At 35.6% G+C, this 25,902-nt stretch overlaps 3 protein-coding genes across 5 annotated transcripts; all 3 read right to left on the bottom strand.

Moving 5' to 3' along the window:
• Positions 1–809: 809 nt before the first annotated feature.
• Positions 810–5,296, bottom strand: LOC144562439 (putative disease resistance RPP13-like protein 1). The gene is made up of 3 exons (XM_078311662.1): positions 2,620–5,296; positions 1,998–2,483; positions 810–943 (listed from the first exon to the last, which is right to left on the bottom strand). Exons 1-2 carry the CDS (start codon positions 4,288–4,290, stop codon positions 2,046–2,048), a joined length of 2,109 nt encoding a protein of 702 aa, XP_078167788.1. The 5' UTR covers positions 4,291–5,296; the 3' UTR covers positions 810–943; positions 1,998–2,045.
• Positions 4,495–7,082, bottom strand: LOC144561434 (putative disease resistance RPP13-like protein 1). Its single transcript, XM_078310397.1, has 2 exons — positions 7,036–7,082; positions 4,495–5,284 (listed from the first exon to the last, which is right to left on the bottom strand). The coding sequence occupies exons 1-2, from the start codon at positions 7,080–7,082 to the stop codon at positions 4,495–4,497; spliced, it is 837 nt and encodes a 278-aa protein (XP_078166523.1).
• A 16,637-nt stretch (positions 7,083–23,719) lies between these two features.
• On the bottom strand, positions 23,720–25,447 carry LOC144562075 (uncharacterized). Of its 3 annotated transcripts, none has more exons than XM_078311211.1 (3): positions 25,346–25,447; positions 24,313–24,602; positions 23,721–24,225 (listed from the first exon to the last, which is right to left on the bottom strand). In XM_078311211.1, exons 2-3 carry the CDS (start codon positions 24,587–24,589, stop codon positions 24,038–24,040), a joined length of 465 nt encoding a protein of 154 aa, XP_078167337.1. In that variant the 5' UTR covers positions 24,590–24,602; positions 25,346–25,447; the 3' UTR covers positions 23,721–24,037. The 3 variants fall into 3 exon arrangements, with proteins under 3 accessions (XP_078167335.1, XP_078167337.1, XP_078167336.1); XM_078311210.1 differs by having other exon boundaries at positions 23,721–24,262; positions 24,317–24,602; XM_078311209.1 differs by having other exon boundaries at positions 23,720–24,602.
• Between the last annotated feature and the right edge of the window lie 455 nt (positions 25,448–25,902).

Below are 25,902 nucleotides of genomic sequence, written 5' to 3'. Positions count from 1 at the left end.
TTCTGTCCATTGTTATACATACCTATACAGTATACACACTACTTGGTGTAGCGTGAGAACTGCTCTGGCGCTGAAGACAACTTTGGAAGGCTTATCAGCGACTGAGGGGAGGGGAGCAGAAATTAACCAATCCGGTGACAGAGAGCTAGATGTGTTCTTCATCTGGAGATGTTACTGCATGTACCAGGAGCATCCAATGCCATGAAGACTATTTACTGTACCAGCTGGAGCATGAGTCAATCAAACCAGAGTAGATTTCCACTTTCCATCAACCTCTGAATGATGATCAGCCTGTAAATTTATTTATTACTATAAATAATAAAACATTAATTTTGAACAAATGGATGGATCTCAAAATTTATATTTGGACTTTATGCCAATTAAGTGTGGTCCGACCCCCTATGAAAATATTATAATTACAGATTTCATCTATCCAAGTCCAACATATATACTTAATTCCACCATCTACTCCGACCGTCTGATTCCCTCAAAAATTCAACAATAGAAACCCAAATTAATCCACCTCTTCTTCTTGTTTCTCCCCAATCAATCCATTCTCATCATGACTTCCTCCTGCCTCAAAATCATCCAAATACATGATTTCATAATCCTCATCAAACTCATCATCACAATCACTGTAATCAAGATCAGTCAATTGACTGAGAAGCTAATTCGCAGAATCTAGATCAAACCGGACCCAATGAGCCCGATTTGCTGATCCAACGAGCAAATGATTGACCGCAACAGAGGGCACCCTTCACTTTGCCTCGTGATTTGTCACTGCACAGAGGACACCTACATCTATAAGACCCCCGGTGTAGCGAGAGTGGTTTGTCAGTTTAGATGAGACTCGAGTCATGAACTTGGTTGTGGGTACAGTTTTCACCTCAGAAGTAAGCATTAGTAGCTTTATTGCCACCTGCAGTGACACCTTCTCTGCTCCCTGCATAATAAATACAACAAAATCTCTTAACTTTCCAGTCGTGATATAATAAATTCAATTTATCTCTATTGCAGCATGTCCCATTGGAGCATTTTCAAGTCATACTGAGATCATCTTAAAAGATTTGTTCAGTTTTTTAGTTTATCATAGAATGACCAAACTTGATGAAATTTAATTCATTTAGTAGGTACTGCAACAACATGGAAGTTCAAACCAAAATCTGGGTGCTAATATGGACCTGCACATACAGTATACCTTGGATACATAATATAACTTTTATCAAGTGTCCTGGTTCAGTAGCTGATGGAGATGTACCGGTGATATATCATACTGGACCTGTATCGTACCAGAAGTGGGGCATATACAAAAAGCCGTTCAGTCACGATTGACCTTAACAATATAACCTGAAATGGATTTTGTATATTTTCCTGGGCAGTTCAATTCTTTATGTAGTAATGGAAGCATATGGAGCAAGGAGCAACTAGATTCAGATCTACATGAGCAATTTAATTCATTTCTATTGGCTCTCAGAGACACGAGACTATTTCTGTAAGTTACTTGATATTTAATTGAAATAACATGGTTCATAATATCTTCTGGAGTTCAGTATGCTCACAGACAACATGGTGAATTTACTATGTTTTAACGTACCGATGCAAATTTAATTACTTTCTATCTCTACACAGTCATGTTTGCCTCTAATCAAGGTTCTGTACTGAGGATTTGATTTTATCAATCTCGTAATTATTACCATTGTGCTTAGTGCCAGGATATACTAATTGTTCGAGTTCTTTGAAAACACATTGTACAGACTTGTTTGAGCAAAAGAAAATTTAAGAATTTAAAACAAACATCATACTTCTCTGAAACTTGATATTGAGCATAAGGTCAGGTATTGTGCTTGTTATTGAACACATGTAGTTCAAATGTACTCTAACACTATCGTGGTTTGCATAAACTTTTACATCAGCTTGCATTTTTTTCTCTGTAGATTCCATTTTAAGTTTTCATATAGGCCCTCCTTTTTCCATTAAATTTTAATTTATTGACATACCTCTTATAAAGAGCTTTGCAATTTCCTTGCCTTTTCAACATGCTTGGACTACAAACAAAAATTCTCTTCACTGGTACTACCAAAGGATCCCAGCTCGCTATTATCACTTGCATCCCCAATGGAGCTCGCAGAAGAGTCTTCCCTCAAGAGTAGACCTTTTTGCTTACCTGAGACAGTGTTAACCTCTTTCTTTGATCCATTACGGAACCGTTTCCTGCTACAGGATGGTAATTGGTCATTGTCATTGTACTTCCGAGAATTTTGAGATACTGACAGGAGCCAATCCGAATTGTAGTCATCCCAACTAATTGGCACAGCTGATGATGGCACTTGGAAGTTCATTTCATAATTGAAATCAAGGGTTTCTCCATAATCATTAGCCAAAATGGCCTCTTCATATGCATTGTTATAATCTTTCCCTTGAGAAATATCCTCATCTGGAAATGCTTCAAGATAGTTGTCTCTATCTGTGCCTCTTCTTTGCAACTAGAACATAACAAAATAAAATCTGTAAGCAAAGCTTGGACTGATTTGTAAATTAATTGAATTTCATTTTTTTTCTTCTAGTAAAGTACTACCAGCTGTTTTGTTGAATAAATTGGGATTTATCAGTAGAATGTACCTGATGTCCAAAGGTTGTCCATTGAACTCGTTCCCAGAGCCATAAACCTGGACAATTTGTTACTTTCAAGACTTGAAGTGAAGGCGGGATGGGTTCTGCGCATAGATACAGAGAGAGGCATCCATCCAACTGCAGTTCTCTCAGAGCAAATAGACCAGCAACCCCAGAAAAGTAGCTCACATTTTTGCAACACTTTATAACTAGTGTCTCCAATGATTGCAGCTTGTTGTTGTCTAGCTCAATGGACTTTATGTTTTCAGAGAATCCAATTTCTAAGAATCTCAACGACGGGAGGCCCAAGTTCGATAATAAGAGCTTATTAATATCACCCATCAAAATCAAGTTAGCAAGAGAAGGGAGCATTGTAGGGAGATAAATGATCTCTTTGCAGGAACTTAATACTAGCTTTCTCAAAGAAAAAGATAGGTACTCGGGCATAAATCTGAGTGCAGTGCAGTGTACCAATTTTAGGGTATTGAGAGAACTAAAATCGTGGCACTCAACTCCAAACCATTGCACCCATTTTGGCATGTACTTGAATTCGAGCTTATCTAGTGACAGGAATGCTTTGAATCCGGTATCATGGCCACGAAACTCATAACCGGCATATTCTACAGTCAACATGCACTGAATTGATAAAGTTTTAAGTGATGGTAAGAGACCAAGTGTAGGTAGAAATTTACTACCTTTCTCGCTGTTACCAAACAAAACCACTTCAACTAATCTGGAGTATGATGGATCACCTAGCCACCTAGGGAAGCTCAAACCTGGATAATGATATAGCTTCAACATTTTAATGTTTAATTGGGGTTGAAGCACTGCAAGGACAACCTCGTGATTCCCAACAGGCACTTCTTTTGTTGAATAAGAACCATTTTTAGATACCTTATGTGAGCGCCAATCTAGGATTAAAGTACAAATATTTTTCTTCTTGATCAAATCAACGGGCGCACCCTGCTCATCATGCTGCTGGATATAATCCAAACCAGTAATACGCAACTCTCCACACAGCTTATTTAGTTTGCTCAATTCAGAAATTTCACAACCTGAGCCTCTTCCGATGTTAAACACTGGCAATGTTTCTAGGTTTGTAAGATAGCCAATTCCATGTGGTAGGTGGATGTTCGACCAAATTTCAACAATGAGATGTTGAAGATTGACCAGGTTTTTTGTTCCTTTGGGTAACTCCTGTAGCGGGCACCCCAACAAATCCAATGTTTGTAGGTTGTATAAGAAGCAAATTGACTCGGGGAGAACTTCAATTTTTGTTCTTGCCAGTCCCAGGAAATGCAATTGCTTCAAGTTACCAATTGAGTCAGGCAAGGTTTTAATGCCAGTATTGCTGAAATTTAAAATTCGCAGTGATCTTAAGTTGTGGAAAATTTCTTCATTCAACTTGATACAGATATCTTTGCCAAGCCACAGATTTATCGTATTAAAAATTTGCAGTGCCCTGAGCGAGGTAGATGGTCGTATAGAAGTAAAATCAACAACATTGGGCAATGAATTCACCAAAACCGATAGATATCGAGCTCTACTAGGTATGGAATCAAAGATTTCAGTATCTAACCTTCTAAACGCATCCCCTGCAACAAATTCTGCAAGATTCTGCACGAGGTCATGCATAACAAAAACACATGTTTTTTCATCATACTGGATTCGTTGAAGCATAGACCGTTGCTGTATATCATCAAAATACCGGCAACCGGAATTTTCAGCCGATCTTTTTCCTTCTGGCTTAAGGAAACCTAGGGCTGACCAGAACCTTATAGTGCATTCTTTGTAGAAAATATAATCCTTCGGAAACAAACTCAAGGAGAAAAAACACTACTTTAAATGCACAGGCATGCGATCATAGCTTATCTGCAGGGCTGGTCAAACTTCATTCACTCCTACATCTAACTCCCACAATTCACTTTCCAAGATATCTCTCCATGCTTTTTCTTCCAATTCAAAACTCAGAGCACATCCTATAGCCTTGATAGCCAAAGGTAAACCTTGGCATTTTACTGTTATTTTTCTTCCAATTTCTAACAAGTTACTATTTTCCCTCGGGTCTTGGTTTTCAAAAGCTACCTGCTTGAATAATTCCCAAGAATATTCTTCATCTAGGCACCTCAAGGGATAAAAAGGAATGGTTTGCATAATCTTGGCCACTTTCTCATTTCTGGCAGTTACCAAAATTTTACCCAACGGTGAATGGTATAGCGGGGCTCGCAAGAGATGCCAAAGAGCAGTGTTTTCATTCCACACATCATCTAAAACAAGTAAGAACCTCTGCCCAGTGATTTTCTCCTTTAGAGTTCTTTGAAGATAGTCTAGTTGCAACTGTATACACGGTGTTTTCGTGAAAGATGAAATGATAACCCTTGTTAACACCTCAACATTAAATTCTTTAGAAACACATACCCATGCTTTCATGTCAAAATGCAAATTCACTGCAGGATCATTGTAGACCAACTGAGCAAGTGTAGTTTTCCCAACGCCTCCCATTCCAACAATTGGGAGAACACACAAATTTCCATCCTTCTTACCACCCTTAACACCATCTCTGTTCAGCAAAAGAGCAATGAGATTCTCCTTATCCTGGCGCCTTCCGTAAATATTTGGCTCATGAACAAGAGAACTTGTAGGCAGGTTCACCACCTTGTCAAGGCCACGCTGCCTGACCCCAACATTCTCCTTGTTGGATTTAATTAATGGTACGCCCGTTATGGGAAACCCAAATTCAATATCCGACCCGTTATGAATAGATGCCAACCCTTTATGAATAGGTGCATTGGTTTTATATAAACCATTCATATCTCTCTCTTATAATAATCAGAAAAACGTGTGAATAGTAACAGCCAAAATTAGAGAGAAAAGATAGAGAGCACCAAGAAGCACTCTGTTAAAGATTGAAAGTTTTAGGTCGTGAAAAACGCAAGGCTTCCGGCTTCGGCTTGTGATTCCTTGCAGAACCAGTGATACTGCTCCACTCGCAAGATCAGCTTCCGCACGAAGATTAACGGAGTAACTTGTAAGTTCTATCCGTTAATTAACATTGGTATCAGAGCTTTTATAGCATGTATTCTGGTTTTAATAAATAAAATGAATTGTTCCGAAAATTAATTTCATGTTTAAGAAAAATCGAATAATTTGAAATTATAAATTTTTTTTTTATATCATGGTTAATTTTCAGAATTAATTTACAAATTTTTTTTGTAAATTTGATCAATTTAAATACGAATTTTATTTTTAAAAACGTATTTAATTGTATTCACTGTTTTTGGAGATTTTTTAAATGTATCTTTTGGAGATGCATTGCAAAACAGTGATGTTGTATAGTGGAAATGGGAGATGCAAAGCAAAACAATGCATTTTTAGTTTATTATGGATCTAATACAACTGGTTGGACAATTTTTTGGTCCAAATAAATCACGACCGTCCAAAGAACCATTTTTTTCTCAAGAATTTTCGGAACTTGCCCAATTTCTATTTTTTTGGATTTGATGGATCATGATCGGTGTGTACAATTTTTATACTTCTGGATTGTATATAATCCATTTCTAGTTCAAACAGCGCTATTGGATGTGTCCATTACTGTGAGAAATGGAGAGGTTGTATGCATCGGTTCAAACTAAATAGACTTGGTCCATTCCGGGATGGTGAACCGCGAAAAAAATTCCATTTTGAAGCCGCTGGGGCTTAAACCCGGTTGGGTCACTTGGGAAACAATGATCTTACCACTATGCCACATGTTTTTTCTTGTTCTATTATTCATTCTATAGATTATATATACTATAAAACCGAAGTTGATAAAAATTTTCTTTGCAACTGGAATATTTGTTTATATATATATTATATATATTATATTATATATATATTATATTATATTATATTATATTATATTATATTATATTATATTATATATTTTTTCTATTAGCCATGAAATTTTTTTATGGCAGTACGGATGTTTTTTTTGTTTATACAATTTTTTTTGTTAAAATTATATATTAAATGTATAATTTTCAGTGGGAGTTTTGCACAGTGAATAATTAATAAGTAATAAAATTTATAGAATTAAATGATGATTGCGAAACTTAGTGATCTTTCGATTTTAATCTATAAATATTATTATTATTAAATTATTTCACGGTTGTTGTAAAACTAGAAGTGTTATGCTAGGTATTAAATAATTTGTATTAAGCCATCCAAACTGTGATATGTCCTAACTTAGTTTAATTGTAAATTCTTATTGAAATGGCATCTGCATCTAGGAATATTGTGGCAGAACTCAATAAGGGTGAAAAACTGAATGGCGATAATTATGAAATTTGGGCCATGAAAATTCAGTATGTCCTGGAAGAACAAGAGGTTCTTTCGATCCTGGATCATATTCTAACCGAACTAGAAAAAGGTACAACTGCAAAGCACATTGCTGATAGTGCTGCATATGAGTCCTGAAAAAAGAAGAATTCCATTGCTCGTATTACATTGCTAAGCAGTATGGATAATGATGTGATGCGTGAGTTTAGGCAACATGAGATTGCAAAAGAGATGTGGCTTGCTTTGAAGCAGAAGTTTGGTGGAACTTCTGTTACAAAACTGAGACAACTCACCATCAAGTTTGACACTTACAAGAAGCGTCCTAATCATAGCATGCGGCAACATCTCAGGGAGATGTCAAATATGATTAGTGAGTTGAAGGACGCTGGCCATGTTTTGACTGAAGAGCAACAACTTCAAGCAGTGATTCGTTCACTTCCTCATACTTGGGAACACATGAAGGTGAATCTGACCCACAATGAGAGTATTAAAACTCTCAACGATGCAGCAAGGCATCTGGAACTTGAGGAAGATCGTATTGAGGCATCCAAACCTCAAGAAACTGAATCTGCTGTGCATTTGGCTGGTTCAAGCTCTCATGGAGGGCAAGGCCAGAAGCGTAAGTCAAATTATGGTCAGAAGGGCAAACAAGAGAAAAAGCATAAGGGGCAAGATCGTGGCAAGGGAAAGGCTTCTCAGAATTTTAAGAAGCATAATAAGGCCAAGATCAAGTGTTTCAATTGTGGCAAGAAGGGTCACTATGCTCGTGAATGCAAAGAGCCCTGCAAGGTACAAATTATAGAAAAACTTTCATATTTTTCATATGTTTCCAGTTCTGTTTTTATTGCTGATTCTCATCCTTTGTGGACTGTAGACTCAGGGGCAACAGACCATGTAGCCAAAGACCGTGATTTGTTTGTGGATTTTCGTCGAATTCCGCAAGGTTCAAAATGGCTTTATGTAGGAAACAACTCTCGTGTACCAGTCAAGGGTATAGGCACATGCAAGTTGGATATGCGTGATGGTTGAACCCTCCTCTTACATGATGTTCTCTTTGCACCTGACATTCGACGAAATCTTGTATCTGTAGTAGTTCTTCTTAGATTTGGATTTACTTTGAACATGTGTGGTACTAGTATTAAGTTGTATCTGGATGATGTGTGTTATGGTTATGGATATGTATTGAATGGTTTTATTATTCTGGATGTTATTAATATGATGACTTCTTCTAATAACCATTTTTCTTTATTTACATCATATGCTGATGAAAATGTTGATGTCAATGTATGGCATATGAGATTAGGCCATATTGGACAGCAACGGATGGATAGATTAGCCAAGGAAGGCATGTTAGGCCAAATTGAAAGGGTTAGTCTACCAACATGTGAAAATTGTTTAAAAGGAAAAATGGCAAGAAAACCATTTGGAACAGGAACCAGGTCTGAATTTTCATTGCAATTAATTCATTCTGACATTTGTGGACCAATGAATGTGAGGGCACGACATGGAGGTAGATACTTTATCACCTTCATTGATGATTATACGCGATATGGTCACGTCTATTTGATATCTCATAAATCTGACGTTCTTGCTTGTTTCACGAAATTTATAACTTTATGTGAAAATCAATTAGACAGAAAGGCCTTAAGGCCTTAAGAACGGATCGCGGTCGCGAATATTTGTCTGATGAGTTCAAACAAATGTGCGAAGAAAAAGGAATACTAAGGCAACTAACCATGCCATATACTCCACAGCAAAACGGAGTGGCTGAAAGGAGAAACCGGACTCTTTTGGAAATGGTTAGGTCAATGATGGCTCAAGCAAATCTGCCAATTAATTTTTGGGGTGATGCATTATTGACTGCTGCCTATATTCTGAATCGTGTACCTTCTAAATCTATTTCTTCAACTCCTTACGAACTTTGGACTAATAGAAAACCAGATCTTAGTAATCTGAGACCTTGGGGATGCGCTGCCTTTGTTCATGATTTGTCTCATCAACATGGTAAAAAGAGTATTCCAAAGGTAAAAAGAGTATATTTATACGATACTCTGAATATTCCAAAGGTTATGTGTTCATTGGTGAACAATCGAGTGGGAGTGTAACAGAATTTGAATCCCGAGATGTCATTTTCTTGGAAAATGAATTTCCAAGAAAGGGTGAGATAGGTCAGGAATTTTCTCTATATGAAGTAGAGGAGCACGATGATTTGATTGTTGCAAATCGTTTGGTGCATATTCCTGAACCTCCAACAGTATCTCATCCAAGTGGGAGCAAGTCTGTAGATGATGCTGAGCCAAGTTCAGCACAATCACAAATTAGGCATAGCAATCGTGCTAGAGTCCCTAAACGTCATTTTCCAATTGAAAATGAATCTTACATGATCGTCATGCAAGATGAAGAAGAGCCGAGAAATATTCGAGAGGCTCTCACTTGTCCTGCTAAAGAGAAATGGATGAAAGCAATGGAAGAAGAAATGGAGTCAATGAGATCAAATAGTGTTTGGGAATTAGTTGACCTCCCTGAAGGACGCAAGGCAATTGGGAACAAATGGGTTCTCAAGATTAAACGTCTAGCTGACGGCTCAATTGAGAGGTATAAGGCACGACTTGTTGCTAAGGGGTATACACAGCAAGAAGGGATAGACTACGAAGAGACTTTCTCTCCTGTTGTAAGATTTACTTCCATACGATTGATACTAGCTATTGTTGCCAGTTTAGATTTGGAATTGCATCAAATGGATGTTAAAACTGCGTTTCTAAATGGCAATCTGGAAGAAGAGATATATATGGAACAACCTGTCGGTTTTGTTGCCGAAGGACAAAAGCACAAAGTGTGCAAATTATTGAGATCCATTTATGGTCTCAAGCAATCTTCTAGACAATGGTACATTCGGTTTCATCAAGCAATCATATCATTTGATTTCGAAATGATTGATGAAGACCATTGTGTGTATGTCAAAAGGTCCAAAGACAAATTTGTGATTCTATCACTTTATGTGAATGACATACTGTTGGCTAGTAACAATAAAGAGTATGTACAAATCATTAAGGAATGGTTATCCTCCAATTTTGATATGAACGATATGGGTGAAGCAGCATACATTCTTGGAGTGAAGATTGAAAGAGATCGTTCCAAGAAGATGTTAGCTCTATCACAAGAGCATTACATCAAGAAAGTACTTGAAAAATTTCATATGCAAGACTGTAAACCCATTGATACTCCTATAGCAAAAGGCGAAGGTCTTAGTTTAAGAATGTGTCCAAAGACTCCAGATGAAAAAGCACAAATGGAAAAAGTTCCTTACTCAAGTGCTGTTGGCAGCCTCATGTATGCTATGATGTGTACTAGGCCAGATATCAGTTTCGCTGTTGGGATGGTGAGTAGATATCAAGCCAATCCAGGACAGTCCCATTGGAAAACAGTAAAAAGAATACTTAGATATCTGAAAGGTACTGCAGATTATTCATTGTGTTTTCAAGGAGAAAATCTGCAACTCATGGGTTACGCAGATGCTGATTGGGGAGGAGATTTAGATGAAAAAAAAATCTACCTCAGGCTATGTTTTTTTACTTAGTAATGGAGCTATCTCTTGGAGTAGTAAGAAACAGAGTTACATATCCTTATCCACAATGGAAGCTGAATTTGTAGCATTTTCAGCAGCAGTACAAGAAGCAGTTTGGCTTAAAAGATTTTTGAATAACTTGGGTTTCGGTGAGAATGAAACTAACTCAGTGTTGGTATACAGCGATAGCCAAGCAGCAATCGCTTATACAAAAGATCCCAAGTATCACTCTAAGACCAAACACATTGATACTAAGTATAACTTCGTTAGAGACATGGTGGCAAGAAAGCAAGTTTGCATGCAGTACATATCTACACACAAAATGGTGGCAGATCCTTTTACAAAGGCAATACCTAGAGATGTGTTTATTGGCCATGTGAAATCTCTAGGGTTACGTAGATTGTAGTTATATATATATTTTGATTAAACAGTATATATTATGTATATTTGTATTTGTGGGATAAATGCAATGAATGTTTTTTACTTATACATTTATGTTATAATTGTTACAAATTATTTAATATCATTATATTTAGCATAACACATGAGATATAAAATGAAAGGTATGTCAGACAGTTGATTGGCCTTCTTACACAGGCAATCACTTCTATGTCTTGGTAGGACATAGAAATAAGATTGATTTTAAGCTAGACATGATACAAAATGTGAGAGCAAGTGCTTAAAATATACATCGCCTTGATAGAGAATCAAGATGAGGTAATATGAATATATTATTATGACCGAAGGTGAAATACCCACTATTCACCTTAACTGTCTTATGCCAAGTGGGAGTCCTGTTATTGAATTTATATGATAAGTAGAGTTGTGGACTCAAGTTAGATATTATGTATATCTGAACTATCACTTGTACGGTATTGGATTTTAAATTAGACATACGCTCCATAAGAAATGGAGAATAATACCGTAACATATGTTTCATACCATATGTGCAATTGATCAACAGGGTAACAGAAGATATGATCTCTTCTTCTTTGTTGTGTGAGACCCGCGAGATCAAAAGGATCTCATAGTACTCTTCGATTTTTTACTAAATACTTGAAGTTTCTTTTCAATTAGTTATTTTGGAATGTTACCAATGATCATGTATGATACGATCTAATGGAACATATCTGAATAGCAAATTGATTTGGAATTAAGAGATTCTAGATAAAAGAAAAAGATCATTTGAGTGTTACATTAGGTTATATTCACTGGTGCACCAATTATGTTTATGTAACATAATTGTGAATATATAAGTATGGTTGTATCAATAAATAAAAGAGATCCTGTAATACTTAAAAAATGTAACTTAATGATCTGGGGTACTGCATATTTACTCTACTTAGATGTTGTTATACATACCTAACAGTTGGATAACAACATAGACTCTCAAATTAAGATATGCTGGTCACGGCCTATTTCCTTGTATGAATTTTAACAGAGATTAGAGATTACGTTCTCTTAGTTTATAGTGGGTATCCTATTTTGTGCGAGTGGGAGATGTTGGATTTAATTAATGGTACGCCCGTTATGGGAAACCCAAATTCAATATCCGACCCGTTATGAATAGATGCCAACCATTTATGAATAGGTGCATTGGTTTTATATAAACCATTCATATCTCTCTCTCTTATAATAATCAGAAAAACGTGTGAATAGTAACAACCAAAATTAGAGAGAAAAGATAGAGAGCACCAAGAAGCACTCTGTTAAGGATTGAAGGTTTTAGGTCGTGGAAAACGCAAGGCTTCCGGCTTCGGCTTGTGATTCCTTGCAGAACCAGTGATACTGCTCCACTCGCAAGATCCGCTTCCGCACAAAGATTAACGGAGTAACTTGTAAGTTCTATCCGTTAATTAACACTCCTTCCATCTCAAGTTGTCCCATTCCCGAATAATCTCATCAAACCTCTTCCTAATCCCTTTCGCTCTCAATGCCATCTCCTCAGGCACTGGTACAGAAACATCAATAGAGGACAAATCGGTATTCACATCTTCCCCCAATTTTTCTCTAAATTGCATTTTGGCATGAAGAACCTCATATGCATACTCTTCAACCAGATCCTCAGCATCATAAGCGACTTCCTTTAATTCTTCCAGGCGGAAAATCTCACAGTGGTCTTGTATGTGTCGGCCGGCAGCATCGACAAGGACGGATTGGATACGTTTCATGGTTCGCTCCAGCTGCTTCATATCCTCCACCTCTAGAGCATTCATTGAAGATTCAGAGGTTGAAGCTGAAATTGGTGATGGGAGCAAACTAGACAGCTTATCTCTCTCGTCTATTTCTGAAATGAAAGAAGCTGTTAAAGATATCAAATCTAATCAAGCACATGTAATCTGCGTACATGAAATAATTCAATCAATACAAAATTCTCGGTTACTCACTGTTATTTAAAATAGAACACTACTAGAATAATCGTTTATTGCATGACAACGAAAATGGCTTTTTGCATGGCCTTAGGCATGCAAGTGCAACCATGCAAATGCCCTCCATACAAATAGTCAGTATTTACAAGGACAGCCATGCAAAAAGTCTGTTACATGAGACTTGTCATGCAATAACTAGCCATGCAACTACTTCGAGAGTTGACCCAGTTTGGAGTATATGCAAGGGAATAGAGTGCGGGTCCCATCATACTATTTGCAAGGAGCGGACGTGGGCCCACCATAGTATTTGCAAGGCAAGGGAACGCGGGACCCACTAGACTATATGCAAGGATAGATAACGTGGGACCTACTTGATTATTTGCAAGGTTAGTTAACGTGGGCCCCATATGTTTATTTGCATGGGAGATGATTTCGTTATAACATGGGAAGAATATGTAGTTATTACATGGATGACTATTTGCACGAATATAATTGATTTGCACTTTTTACATGCACATAAATTACCAATATTTGCGTGGAAATTTCGATGTCTAAAATGAGCTAACTGGAGGCAATAAAGCATAATCCAATCTTACAATCCTCCCTCCCTGTACCAATATGGTACCAATCCAGTATTGTTTACCAATCCCAGATTACCATTCAACAAAATTTACATAAAACACATAGAAGAGTACATACATAGAAAACAACGAACAAGATAAAAAGAGTAATTAACTTCGATATATAATCAAAAGACTATAATCATCATACATTTTTCCAACACTATAAAGGTATCAAAACAACACTTTTCAAACAATTACCAAGATAAAAAAAATAAGAAGAGTAACTTTTATATATAACCAAAATATACCTACCTTTCAAGCATTAACAAAATAAAACAAACCCCCACTGAGTTTGCAAAATATACCCAAAATATTACCAAAATAATTTACCCTTAATATTGCCAACCACAGTAGACCTCCCTGCTTCATGTTGAAGGTTGATTGGCCAACCAATCGGACATTGCGGCATAATGTCCGATAATTTCTTGTACATTCTAGGAACTCAGCAATGCTTGGAAAGGCCGCTGATTTGGTTGTATAGAACCAGCAACATCCTATGTATATCAAATTGTTATATTAGAACATATTATTGTTATAACAATTATTTATGCAGTTTTTATATTATAACATGTATTACAGATGGGATTTTGTTATTTTACCCTTTCTGTTAAGAGTATGGTTGTGCTCTTTACTGATTTCTAATATCATAAACTTATAACCAATCTACCGCAAGGGGTTATGCTTAAATGAGGACTTAAATCAGGCTTAATTGCATAGAAATGGCTTATTGGGGCTGATTTGCAGAAACAAGAAACTCAGCATATCATACTTGCAATAAAAAATAAAATTTATAACTTACTGTTTCCTTTTATTCCTTAAACAGGGTTGGTTTATTGGTTGCAGAAGCAAGGAACCCATGCTGTCTTTTTGTCTGTGGAGTGTGATTAACATTAGAATGACGTATCTAAGCAAAAATTTTCAGGTCATATTTTACAATTATGTAACAATTGTTTGTAACTTCAAAGTTCAAAAACTAGACTAGGAAAAAGTAAGGCAAAAATATACAGCTTCTAAAAAACAATGAACTAAGCTAAAGCTTGGCATTAAAAGTAAGTTACCTTTAAAGTTGCATCATTCATCATTGACAAATTTCTCAATCTATACAAGTACATACATGCAGATATTAGAAAGTTTTCAAGCATGTAGGTATATTTTGTTTAAGTCCTTGTATGGACAATCATCTACAAAAGCATACAAGTAATATTCTATTTGACTTTAAGCCTTCTCGTTGTTTGACTTTAAGTCCTCAATCACCTAAAAGTTCACTGAAACAATTGCCAGACATACATGTATTTATCAAGTGACTTATCTAATAACTCTTTTGGGGACCAATTATATAAATTTCAAGAAAAGGAAATTAGAATCAATCTTAACCATAACAGTTGGGAACAGCCATAAGGTCAAATTCAGAAAATAAAATTCAAATTTCAACTCATTATTTGCCTAATCAGATTATACTCTGATCTATGAAAGAATGGGAGTGTTAATTAACTATAAGACACACCAGCAAATTAAACTAACCAAGATTAGCCAAGGGATCAAACCTCTAATTTCCAAACGGGAAACCGAAAACAAAGTCCAGAGAAAAATAACTACAATAAATGATACAATGAACTACAAGTACCTCTTGGTCATGTAGATATCAACCTTCTTGCTCACGATGTTGGCGAATTTGCAACAGATACCCTTGATGCTATTTCACGATGTTGGCGAATTTGAGGTGTAAACCTAAAAACATAAGCGTCTGTGATTTTCTAGAAGAGAAGGGTCTTTTATGCATATTTCACATAAATAGTCTTGTCAGACTTCAATAAAAACAAGAAAAATAGTAGTTTCCCACCAATAAACCTTCATGAAATAGTAGTTTCTAAATTTACTTTCCTAATTGACAAATCTGACGGCTAGAGGATAATTAGAATGAGAATTTGTAATGATACAATACCCATCATAATTCAGAATCAACTGTGCAACGTTAGCAATGAGATAGAGAAGCACATATAATTAAGATTTACATAGTTTTTTCATCAATTATCCATGTTCTAACTAGGCTTTAATTTTGTGTTACTATGATACAGGAAACACACAATTCTCTATGTTTGTAATTAACCAAACTCTTTCCTTGAGTAGGAAGATTAATGGAAAAAGTGACCAAAAAAACCATGCTATATATTTTAACTTACAATATGAGGCAGAAAAAAGTGACAGTTACTATGATGTGATAAAGTGATTGAGTTGCTTAAGATGGTAAAGTTGATAAAGTAGACATCTAATGGTAAACATGAAGCACCTTAAGTTGCTAAAGTTACTTACGTTACTAAAGTGATTCTTCAAACATATGCTAAACAGGTGCTAAAGTGACTAAAGTAATTAAGTTACTATAGTTACTAAAGTTATTAAAAAAAATGACATCAACAATAAAATTTGTAAATCTGCCTTTTTTCTTATTTATCAACAATAAAATGTGTAATAGAGTTACTAAAGTGACTGATTTTATTGAAGATAATATGTTTCCCCCCAATTTAAACGTTTAGTGAAAAAACGATTAAACCCTAAGTGAACAAGAATTATTTGTAAAGTGCACAAAAAATTAACCCTGGTGAACCAAAATAGAACCTTGAGTGAACCATAATTGGAGCCTAGATTGAAACAGTGAGTTGATCAGCAAACCGAAACGACGGTGCTGGAACCCTAGCTCTGAACCCTAGGTCGGCGGAAGACTCCCAATCGACGGAGCTACGCTGCTGGAATCCTAGCTCCGAACCCTAGCTCGACGGACGACTTCCAATCGACGGAGCAGCTACTCGGTGCCGGAACCCTAGGTCTGAAGCCCGTCCAGTGCTGGATTTCATTTTGAAGAGAACCAGGTTTGAGAGAACACGGATAGAGAGAGAGAGGGAGAGGACATGAGTGAGATGTTTGGTACTTAGCGGGAAGTGAAAATTGAGGAGGGAATCCAATTCTTGGTAAAAAATTTAAGAGGGAAGTCCAAATTTTGGTCAATTTTTTATAGAGAGGCGCTGAAGAGAGAAATGGAGATTAATGAAAAAACTTATATGTCCTAAAAATTTCTCATGTCCAGAGAGGCCAAGTGAGAGAAGGGCGTGAATCTATCCACAAACTCAATGCACTAAGGTAGTATAATATTTGTATTTGATCGGAGTCGTCTGATCATTATTTTGCACGAATATTAAAAGATCATGTGCATTATCTTGGGCCGGATATAAACTGAAATTTTATGTTACCTCAGAGAACAAGGATTCCCTACTCACAGCCATTCAAATTGAATAAATCAACACCGTTCTTCACTTATCCGATGGCATAGAATCTTGATATTTGCTAATTATCTAATGCATGTATAGCTATACATATAAAAAAAAATTAAAATTTTTTTTTATTTTTTTTCACATCTTATATGGTCAAATATTACTTATATATGTCATTTTTATAGACTTTTGTCATTATATGCCACTTCAAATTTAGAAAACATTTTAGGACCATTCATTTTCACACGGGAAATTAACGGTCGATCTGCGATGAAATCATTTCAAATTTGTTTTGAAATGATCAAGGGAGAATATTGAACATAATTAACATAAAAGTTTGGAAATTTTATTATGTATGAGCTTCGATCCAACACAAAGTGTTTGTAGCCATACGATACTTTAATTTTTGGTGAACTAGATAGATGGGTAAATAAAAATAAAATTTGATCAAACTTGGGTGCAAGAGAATAAATATAGTTCTCATTAATTTCAACGGTTCCGATCGACGAGTGTTCGATATTTTTCTACACATCTTCACTAACTCACAAAGTAGAGTTTATGTTTCATACGACATAAACTCTTGTTTTGTGAGTTAGTGAAGGCGCGTAGAAAAATATCGAACACTGGTCGATCAGAACCGTTGAAATTAAAGAGAACTATATTTATTATCTTGCATTCAAATTTGATCAAATTTTGTTTTTATTTACCTATCCATCGAGTATATGGAATATTGTAAAATCGAATGGCTATAAATACTTCATGTTGGATCGAAGGCCCTGATGACTTCATTTGGGCGATTTTATTAACAGAGCGGTTTTGATTTTATGCAGTACACAACCTATATAATTTAAAGAGCGTCCAATATTTTTAATAAACTTTCTGAAGCTAAAACTGCTCTGTCAATATCTATACTTGCCAACCTTTTTTGTTCCCCATCGCGTCCAGAGAGCAAATAATCCATCTTCTCCTGTTTTGTTTTTCATTTCTTACGACCTTCTCCCCTTTTTCGTTTCCCTCTAAAATATTTTGTTTCCCTCTAAAATCCTCAAACAACAAAACCATCTAACCATCCAGTCACACATTTTTTGATTGCCGCCAAATTTTCTTCCTTCTTTGATTACCTCAGGAGTAAAATTTGTTGGTAGGTTTCTCTAAGAAAATGTGATACCGAATCGAAACCAAATCGAAACCCACCTGGCCACCTCTCTTTCAAAACCAAATTGAAACCCTCACTACTCCTCTCCACTACCACTCAACTCTCGAAGCAAAGCTGATCGCAGTCGCCGTCACTGACCTCTCCACTCTCTCTTGGTGACGAAGGCGATCACCAAATCACTCTCTCTCGACCATTTTCGGTGTTGCTGTAGATCGGAGAAACAGGTATGAAGACTAACTTTAAAAATAAACCATTAAACTGGATTGTTAAATTAGGTTTGATGAAATGTGGTTACACACTTACACTTTCACTATGCTTACGAGTTGTTAATTTGGCAACAATTGTTCACTGTAGACTAAGGGTTTGAGAAAAATGCGAAAATGGCCCTAATAATTATGAATTTTCTGAAAAGGGCAAACTTGTCTTAGTGTACTCTTAGTGTGCTCTATTACCACTACTGTAATCAATTAAAAGACCAAGTGTAAATAGATGGTATGTTTCAAGTAAAAGACCTAATTTTAAGTTTATTTGGCATCATAATTCCTGTTTCAAGTATATTTTCATAGTTTTTACAGGATTTAAAGTGGTTTATTTCTTCAAGTTTCAGGGTATGAAGGGCAGTTTTGTCTTTCTCTGGCATGCTGCCTTGTGATTTTTGCACAGAGCAAACTACAGCTCCAAATCAGGAGTTCTTGGTACCAAAATTCTTAGAACATCATGTACTATCACCTAGATTAATCTCAAAGTTTTCTGAATTTTCTAACTGGGTCAAACTAGTAATTTTGTACTGTTCAGTTTTGGTACCAATCACCCATTGTACCAGTTGCTGGAATTTTTGAAATCTGATTTTTGAAAGTCCTTAATTAATTGTATAAAAATCACAAACATGTGAAGTTTGTTTCTGTGAGTTCTTGGTAATGTTTTATATCCATCTATGCAAGTATTTGGTTAATTTATGACTTTCTTCACTAGTTTCTGGTCTGATTTGCAAGAGGGTTCTGTTTGAGGCATCGAGTATCTGAGTAATGTATATACTGGTACTTAGTAAAGAAAAACATTCACTCAAATAAAATCATGTTTATATCTACTCATCAAATACCATTAACAGTATCATTTATCAACTTATTTTGCTAATTTTCTTCCGATTTCAGAGCTTAAGCATCAAAATTGAGAGGATAAGGAAAGTGAATGACAATATATAGATTGAACTCAGGCCACTCAAATCTCTGACATAGTTTTTATTCTTTCATATAAAAGCTTATTTTCTGAGAAACCAATTGATAATGCTTGTATAAAATGTGAAAAATATGGGCAAGAGGGGCAGCGTAGGAAGAAAGAAAGGAGCAATATAAATATTCTTTTAATTTCAATAATCAAATCTAATAAATGGTGGAGATAAAATATTACATAGTCTTGTAATTCTCATTAGAATTACAACATATTTAATGCATTAGTCATACCAGCTTTCAATGTTGAAAACTGATGCAATTTGTAGTATTTTATAGTCAGTCAAATTGCAAGGTGTTGTAGTATTTTATTTAAATTTTTGTAATTTTTTTGCAATCAGATTTGAATTTGATTTCTATGGCCTCGATGCTTTCGATCAAGAGTTTTAATATTGGTGAATTAAAAGTTGTATGTGTGTTGTCACATATTTTGTACTATTATTTTTGTTTCTCCATTATTTTGAAATGTTTGTTCTAAATGCAAGAATTTTAAGTTATCAAAGTATTAAATTCTTATATTTTGCTATTATTCGTGATGTTGTGAATTTTAATTAAAAACTTCATTGAAAATGAGATAACAAATAAACAGAAATGAATATGCCTCCAGTAAATAAACTATTGCATGGCTAATCTCATGCAATTGTTTGAAACTTTTAGTCCAAACTATTTACATGCGAATGATAGTGGACTATTTATATGGACCTTCATTAAAATATAATATAAACATGGGGTTAAGCAGTTGCATGGCCATGGGGTTAAGTAGTTGCATGGACCTTTAATTAAATATAATATCTACTAAGTTTTTAAGTAATTGCATGGCCATGGAGTTGAGTTGTTGCATGGACCTCGAATTAATTACAATATATGACCTTCAAAACTTATTTGCATGGCTGAACATCACACAGTTGCATGGTTGCACTTTACACAATTGCATGCGATACCTGTTACATGGGAATTCGCATGCAACAAGTTTAAAAAGTCAACAAACATCATTTCTTTTGCATGAGCCGTCTCTACCATGCAACAAACTGGTGCTGGGCATGCAAAAAACGATTATTCTAGTAGTGGAAGATTTGAGGAAGTTGCTTGGAGGAGTTGCTTTTGGGCTGTGATCAGAGAGAGGAGGGAAGAGGGAAGCTTTAATTTCCTCTTTATCTGCGCAACTGAAATCTTGTGCTGCGAATGTGGCATGCATCCACAACAACGAGCTGAAAGCCTCCGATCGATCACGCTGATGATCTGTCGAAGCACTCTGAAAAACACTGAGAGTGGTGAATCTGGCTGTGGAGCTATAGATGTATAGTCCTCGATCGTAAACTTTCAAGATGAACTTTGATTTATCCTCCGTAATAGACTTTCAAGATGAATTCTAGTTTCAACGCTCCGCGCCTTGCGAAGATTGTGTAAACAGTGCTCCACCAAACCCTTTTCTGACCCGTCATTGTTTTTTTTTCCTTTTCCTTTTCCTTTTCTTTGTGCACATGCATGTTAGGTGTGCCCGAATTATTAAAAAATAAGAAAGAAACATAAAAAGACTACTGTTAAGTGTTACATTCATAGAAAGACGGAAGATTTTTATTACGATTCAAATTTTTTTGATTTTTTACTTCTCCATTTGAAGACAGATTATGCATTATTTTCTACTTCTCCATTTGATTGATATGTTAAAATGTGCTTGCAAATTAAATTTTATATTTTTCTGAATTTTTTTACTATTTATTAAGTATTTAACAAAATCGCTATATTTATTAAGTATTTAACAAAATCGCTAAAATTTGTTACAAAAACCCGAAACACAAATTTAGCACATCCAAAAGGATAATGAATTTGAATTTCGGTACACCCCTTTACAAGGATAGTTACACTAAACCGATTCGTTATAACTAGAGGTGAGTAAATTGTTCATAACTTCGTGACTCGCTTGTTAAAAGTTCATTAACAACTCACTCATTAACTTAACAAGTTCATGCTCACTCATTAATCACCCCCAATTTACAACCTTTACAATCCTATATATACCGAATTTGAATTTTGGTACGGTGGTTGTCATTTGTTTTTTTTCTTAGTCCAGGTGCTTTGTAATTGACGTCAGAGGAGACAGCAACATAACGGACAGCCAAATGTGAACAAGTGCAATCTGAACCAACTTTGAGAAAAAGGCAGCAACCGAAGGAGTAAATTAAGGTTAAAGAATACATGGCACGAATACTATGTGCGGTTTGGGCACTGTGGAAACAAAATTAACTCCGAAAATACTGTCAGAGAGAATTGAACAAGATACAGAACTGTTAACAGGGGTTTAAAAAGTAAATTAATTAAATTGAAAGGTTTAGCCTTTTAAAGGTCCAACTATATGAGCGAGTTCCACACAGCAAACATTCTTCCCTCGATACTGCTAATGAGCGAGTTCCAGCGTAAATTGGCGTGTACCCGAAACATTTTTTGCCACCTTTGTTGACCTATCTATTAACTTTGTGGACCTTGCTTTGATCTCATTTCAAATAAAACTATACCGCTATACGTACCCTTTAAAAACACAGTTTTATTGGATATTGATTCCGTAACTTTGATCGTTAACCATCCAAATGAGTTAATATTCACACAGATCTTTATTTAAGATTTTGAATCTGCAAAATTTCACACAGAAAATATTATTTTTGTTATTATACTAAAGATCTCTGTTATATGAATACGAATACAAATATCGTATCGAGTACGGGCATACGACGATATGGCAATTTTTCAAAAAATAAAGATACAATACGTCTATTATATTGAGGAGGGATCCAATTACACTCTTTTTTGGTGACACCGAATTACACTCTTCATTTTTAAAGTTTTCAAATTTGAAACAATCGATCCAAACCGTTCAACATAATGGATATATTAAAATGTGCTTACAGATCAAATTTTACAATTTTTAGAATTCTTTTACTATTTATTAAGTATTTAACAAAATCGCTATATTTAGACCGTTGAATTTTTGTACCCATCTTAATATATAGTAAAAAAAATTCAGAAAAATGTAAAATTTGATCTGCAAGCACATTTTAACATATCCATCATGTTGAATGGTTTTGATCAACTGTTTGGACTTTATAAACATAGGGTGTAATCCGTTGTTACCAAAAAAGGATGTAATTGGATCCCTCCTCTATTATTAATTCAACAATTATATTATATAAATTAAATATCAAAAAATTTGGATATGCGTTAAATATAAAAGTTAGTAGATTCTAACGTCAAATGTCAAATAGTTTAGTTGTTAAGATCTCTGTTGCTGATATCAAAGAACATTGGTTCGATTCTCTCTTGGAGCGCTAAAAAATATATTTTGATGGACCATGCATGATGCACTGTATCCGGACGTGTCATAGCGGTATCCTGCCGTATTCAGATGAGTTAATCCGTATCGGAGACCGTATCAAGAGGTTAAGGATACGCCGCGTAGACCGACCGTCAGTTGGCGTATTAGATACGTATCAGTATCGTAATACAGCTTAAGACTAGCTAGTTTGCCAAAACTTTTATTTTCAAAATATTATTTATTAAAAACTTTCCATCTGTATTCCACACATGCGATTTCTTTATTGTGTGAATTGTGATTTCAGACTATAAACACTGTAGTCCTCAACGTTTCACAATTCTCAAATATTGATATTGATATTAATGGCGTTTTATCAATTATTCATGGTTCTTGTACAGGAATATGAGCCTAGAGGGGCACTTTGGTCTTATCTCAAACACTATGGTGATGTGATGATCTTTCGCAAACTACTAGTCCTTATCAGTTATCACACAAAACCTTACCTTTTTAGAGCCGTTGGAATTAAACCATAATTTCGAGCTGTTAAGAATCTTTCTATATTTGATAAATTTCGGAAAGATGAAAAGAAAGCTCATGGTCATGGGTGTAATTTGCAAATTTCCATGAGTTATGGTAAGTATCCACAACTCTTGCATCTCCAATATGCATTTTTCTATTAAAATATGGCGCATGACGCTTGCGGTCTTTTCACAATTTTGAAAGGACGGCTGCAAATCTAAATGTGTTTTTTGGGCTGCTGTTTGTGCTTGTCTTGCAACTTACTTACCAGAGAAGCTTAGGAGTGATTCCTTTTTGCCCCAAAATTATTCCAGGTTACTAGTGCAAAGGACCGAAAGCTTACCCACATTTTTCATAATTCCAATTTTGAACCTGAAGTCAGAAGTTGGTTATAAAAAAAATATACATTAAAATATGAACTGGTTATAAAAAAAATATACATTAAAATATGAACTGGTTATAAAAAAAAATATACATTAGAATATGAAGTGAGTAAAATTGAATCATTCAGTGTTGTTTATTATGAGCCTTTGGAAATTTGAATAGAAAATTAGAAATACATGCTTTATCGGACTAGCATATTAAGTTCATCAGTTTACTTGCTTTCAAGAGGTCTTACAAAATGTTGATTTAACAAAGTATTCTTTATTTAATTACATGAAAAATTAAAAGCCTTGTGACTTGTATTGCTGTCGGTACAACCCCTTACTTGATAGCGACACAATGGAACAATATGGAATTAGTCATTGTAATAACTACATGGAACCTTCTTCATTTCGTCATGAAAGCTGAGCTTTTCAAATATATATACACAGCCATGCATATATGTCACTAATTCTGATTTTCCTGGCAAATCACGAAATTTCCTAAACAAATCACGAAATTTCCTAATTTGCATAGGTATTGGGCAAACATCCAAATTTAAGAGGAAAATAAAACGAACTGGCCCAAACGACCTAGCTAGCATATCAGTCAATCAATCTATCTTTGCCACGTACGTATTATGAACAAACACATCATCTAATTAACAGATCTACCCACACAAGTTCATAAGGAATATTGCTCAAATAAGCAAACACACATCACATATTCCCAATCAGTACCCATTCATCCTCACTCTCTACTTCCCTCTCAAATTCAACATAAACATACCCCATCATCTCTGCTTCTTCCTCCTCCTTTGTCTCAACCCCTCCAGTCATGTCATCACTACCGCCTCCATCACCACTGTCATCACTACCACCTCCATCACCAATGTCATCACTACCGCCTCCATCACCAATGTCAGTAGCATCACCATCACCATCACCATCACCATCACCATCACCATCACCATCACCATCACCATCACCATCACCATCTGAATCATCCCTGTCATGATCATCTGAATCATCCGTGCCATGATCATTCTCATAGTCCTCCAACACATCATCAAACTCATTCGTCAACTGGTTCAGCATCCAGCTAGCAGAGCCATAGTGTAATCGGGACCAGTGGGCCTTCTGGCTCGAAGTCCCACGCTTGTCTGGCACAAGAAGCTGATTGGATGCGACAGCATGGTGGCGCTGCTTGCGGATCATCCCCTTATACTTCTTCTTCGATTTGTCGAGGGGGTAGATTTTTTTCTCCCACATGACTTCAAATTACCTGTAACAAGAAGGAAGAAGGCATGATAAATTATAAGAATGCATTGTTGAACGCCATAAAAGAGATTAATAATCAGGTAAAATGCATTATGAAGATCTCTTAATATAAACCTGGTGACATGATCTGAATAAGCACAGAATTAGTATAAATTTATGATATAAAACAGCTTATTTCAAAATGTAATTCAAAAAACACTGTACCAGAACAACATCAGAAGAGAGTGATTGATTTGTCAATGTAAGAAAATACAAGGGTATAGAACTAAGATGTACTAAAACTAATTAAGAAAAACAAGATTATAGGGTATCCCTGATTTTAATTCTTCCCCTATCAACCGATTATATCAATTTCTTATTCCCCTAAGATTTCTCGAGATCTCAGAAATATTCCTTTTGAATTTCCCCTAAAAAAATGGATCAACAAAATTGAAAACAATGAAAGTTCACACTATCATTTCAAAATCCATTTACTTGGAAGAAAAGCACACTTAAATGAATGTTCTTTCATATCTAATTAAAGAAATGTCATCAAGACACAGTCTTGTAAATTCAAAAATTGAGCTGAATTCATTTTATACTAATCAGTAATCAAGACGGATGAAAGCATCAGATATCAACAAATCAAACTAAATGATCGGACGCAAGATCCAATAAAACAAAAGAAGAGGAAAGAAACGAGTACTGATTACCGTTGTTAACAACAGAAATCAAATTTGTTAATCTACAGGGGAAAAGAGGAGGTACCTTCTCAGATCTCACGCTGGTTAATATCTTTTAAGCGCAGTGAAGGGCAAGGCCGCAGATATGAGATTTCAAAAATAGAGAAGGGAAACTGTTTTCGCCGAGAGTGTTGGAGTTTGTTACATCTGGTCGAGACAGCATCCTCTGAAGTAACTCAAAATTTGAGTTTCGATTTGGTCCGTCCGATCAGAATCTGAGCCAATCCGGCCCAAGGTAGAATGCACTCGGAACCTTTATTATTCGTGCTAAAGAAGATCGACTGTCCAGATCCAAACTCAAAGTTTGAGTCACCTTGGGTGATATGGATTCCATTTGGTCTAGAATGGGTTCACGGAATATTCTAGTATCACAGATCTGTTCGTTATATTTATTGCCACAGTTTAGCGGGTCAGTTACCTCATGTTTTGTTTCCTTGATTCCTTCAGTAGAAGTGTAGAAGTAGAACTGTACTGTAGAAGGATAAACATAATGCACAATGGATTACACAGATTGAAAAACAGGAGATCGAAAAAATAGGATACGAGCAAATTTTCCATCTTGGTCCTAGCAAAAGATTCAAT

This window comes from Carex rostrata, chromosome 11 (genome assembly GCF_964058835.1).
Source record: "Carex rostrata chromosome 11, lpCarRost1.2, whole genome shotgun sequence".
Lineage (NCBI taxonomy): Eukaryota > Viridiplantae > Streptophyta > Magnoliopsida > Poales > Cyperaceae > Carex > Carex rostrata.
The sequence above is the reverse complement of the archived record's forward strand: the minus strand, read 5'-3'. Positions and strand labels throughout refer to the sequence as shown.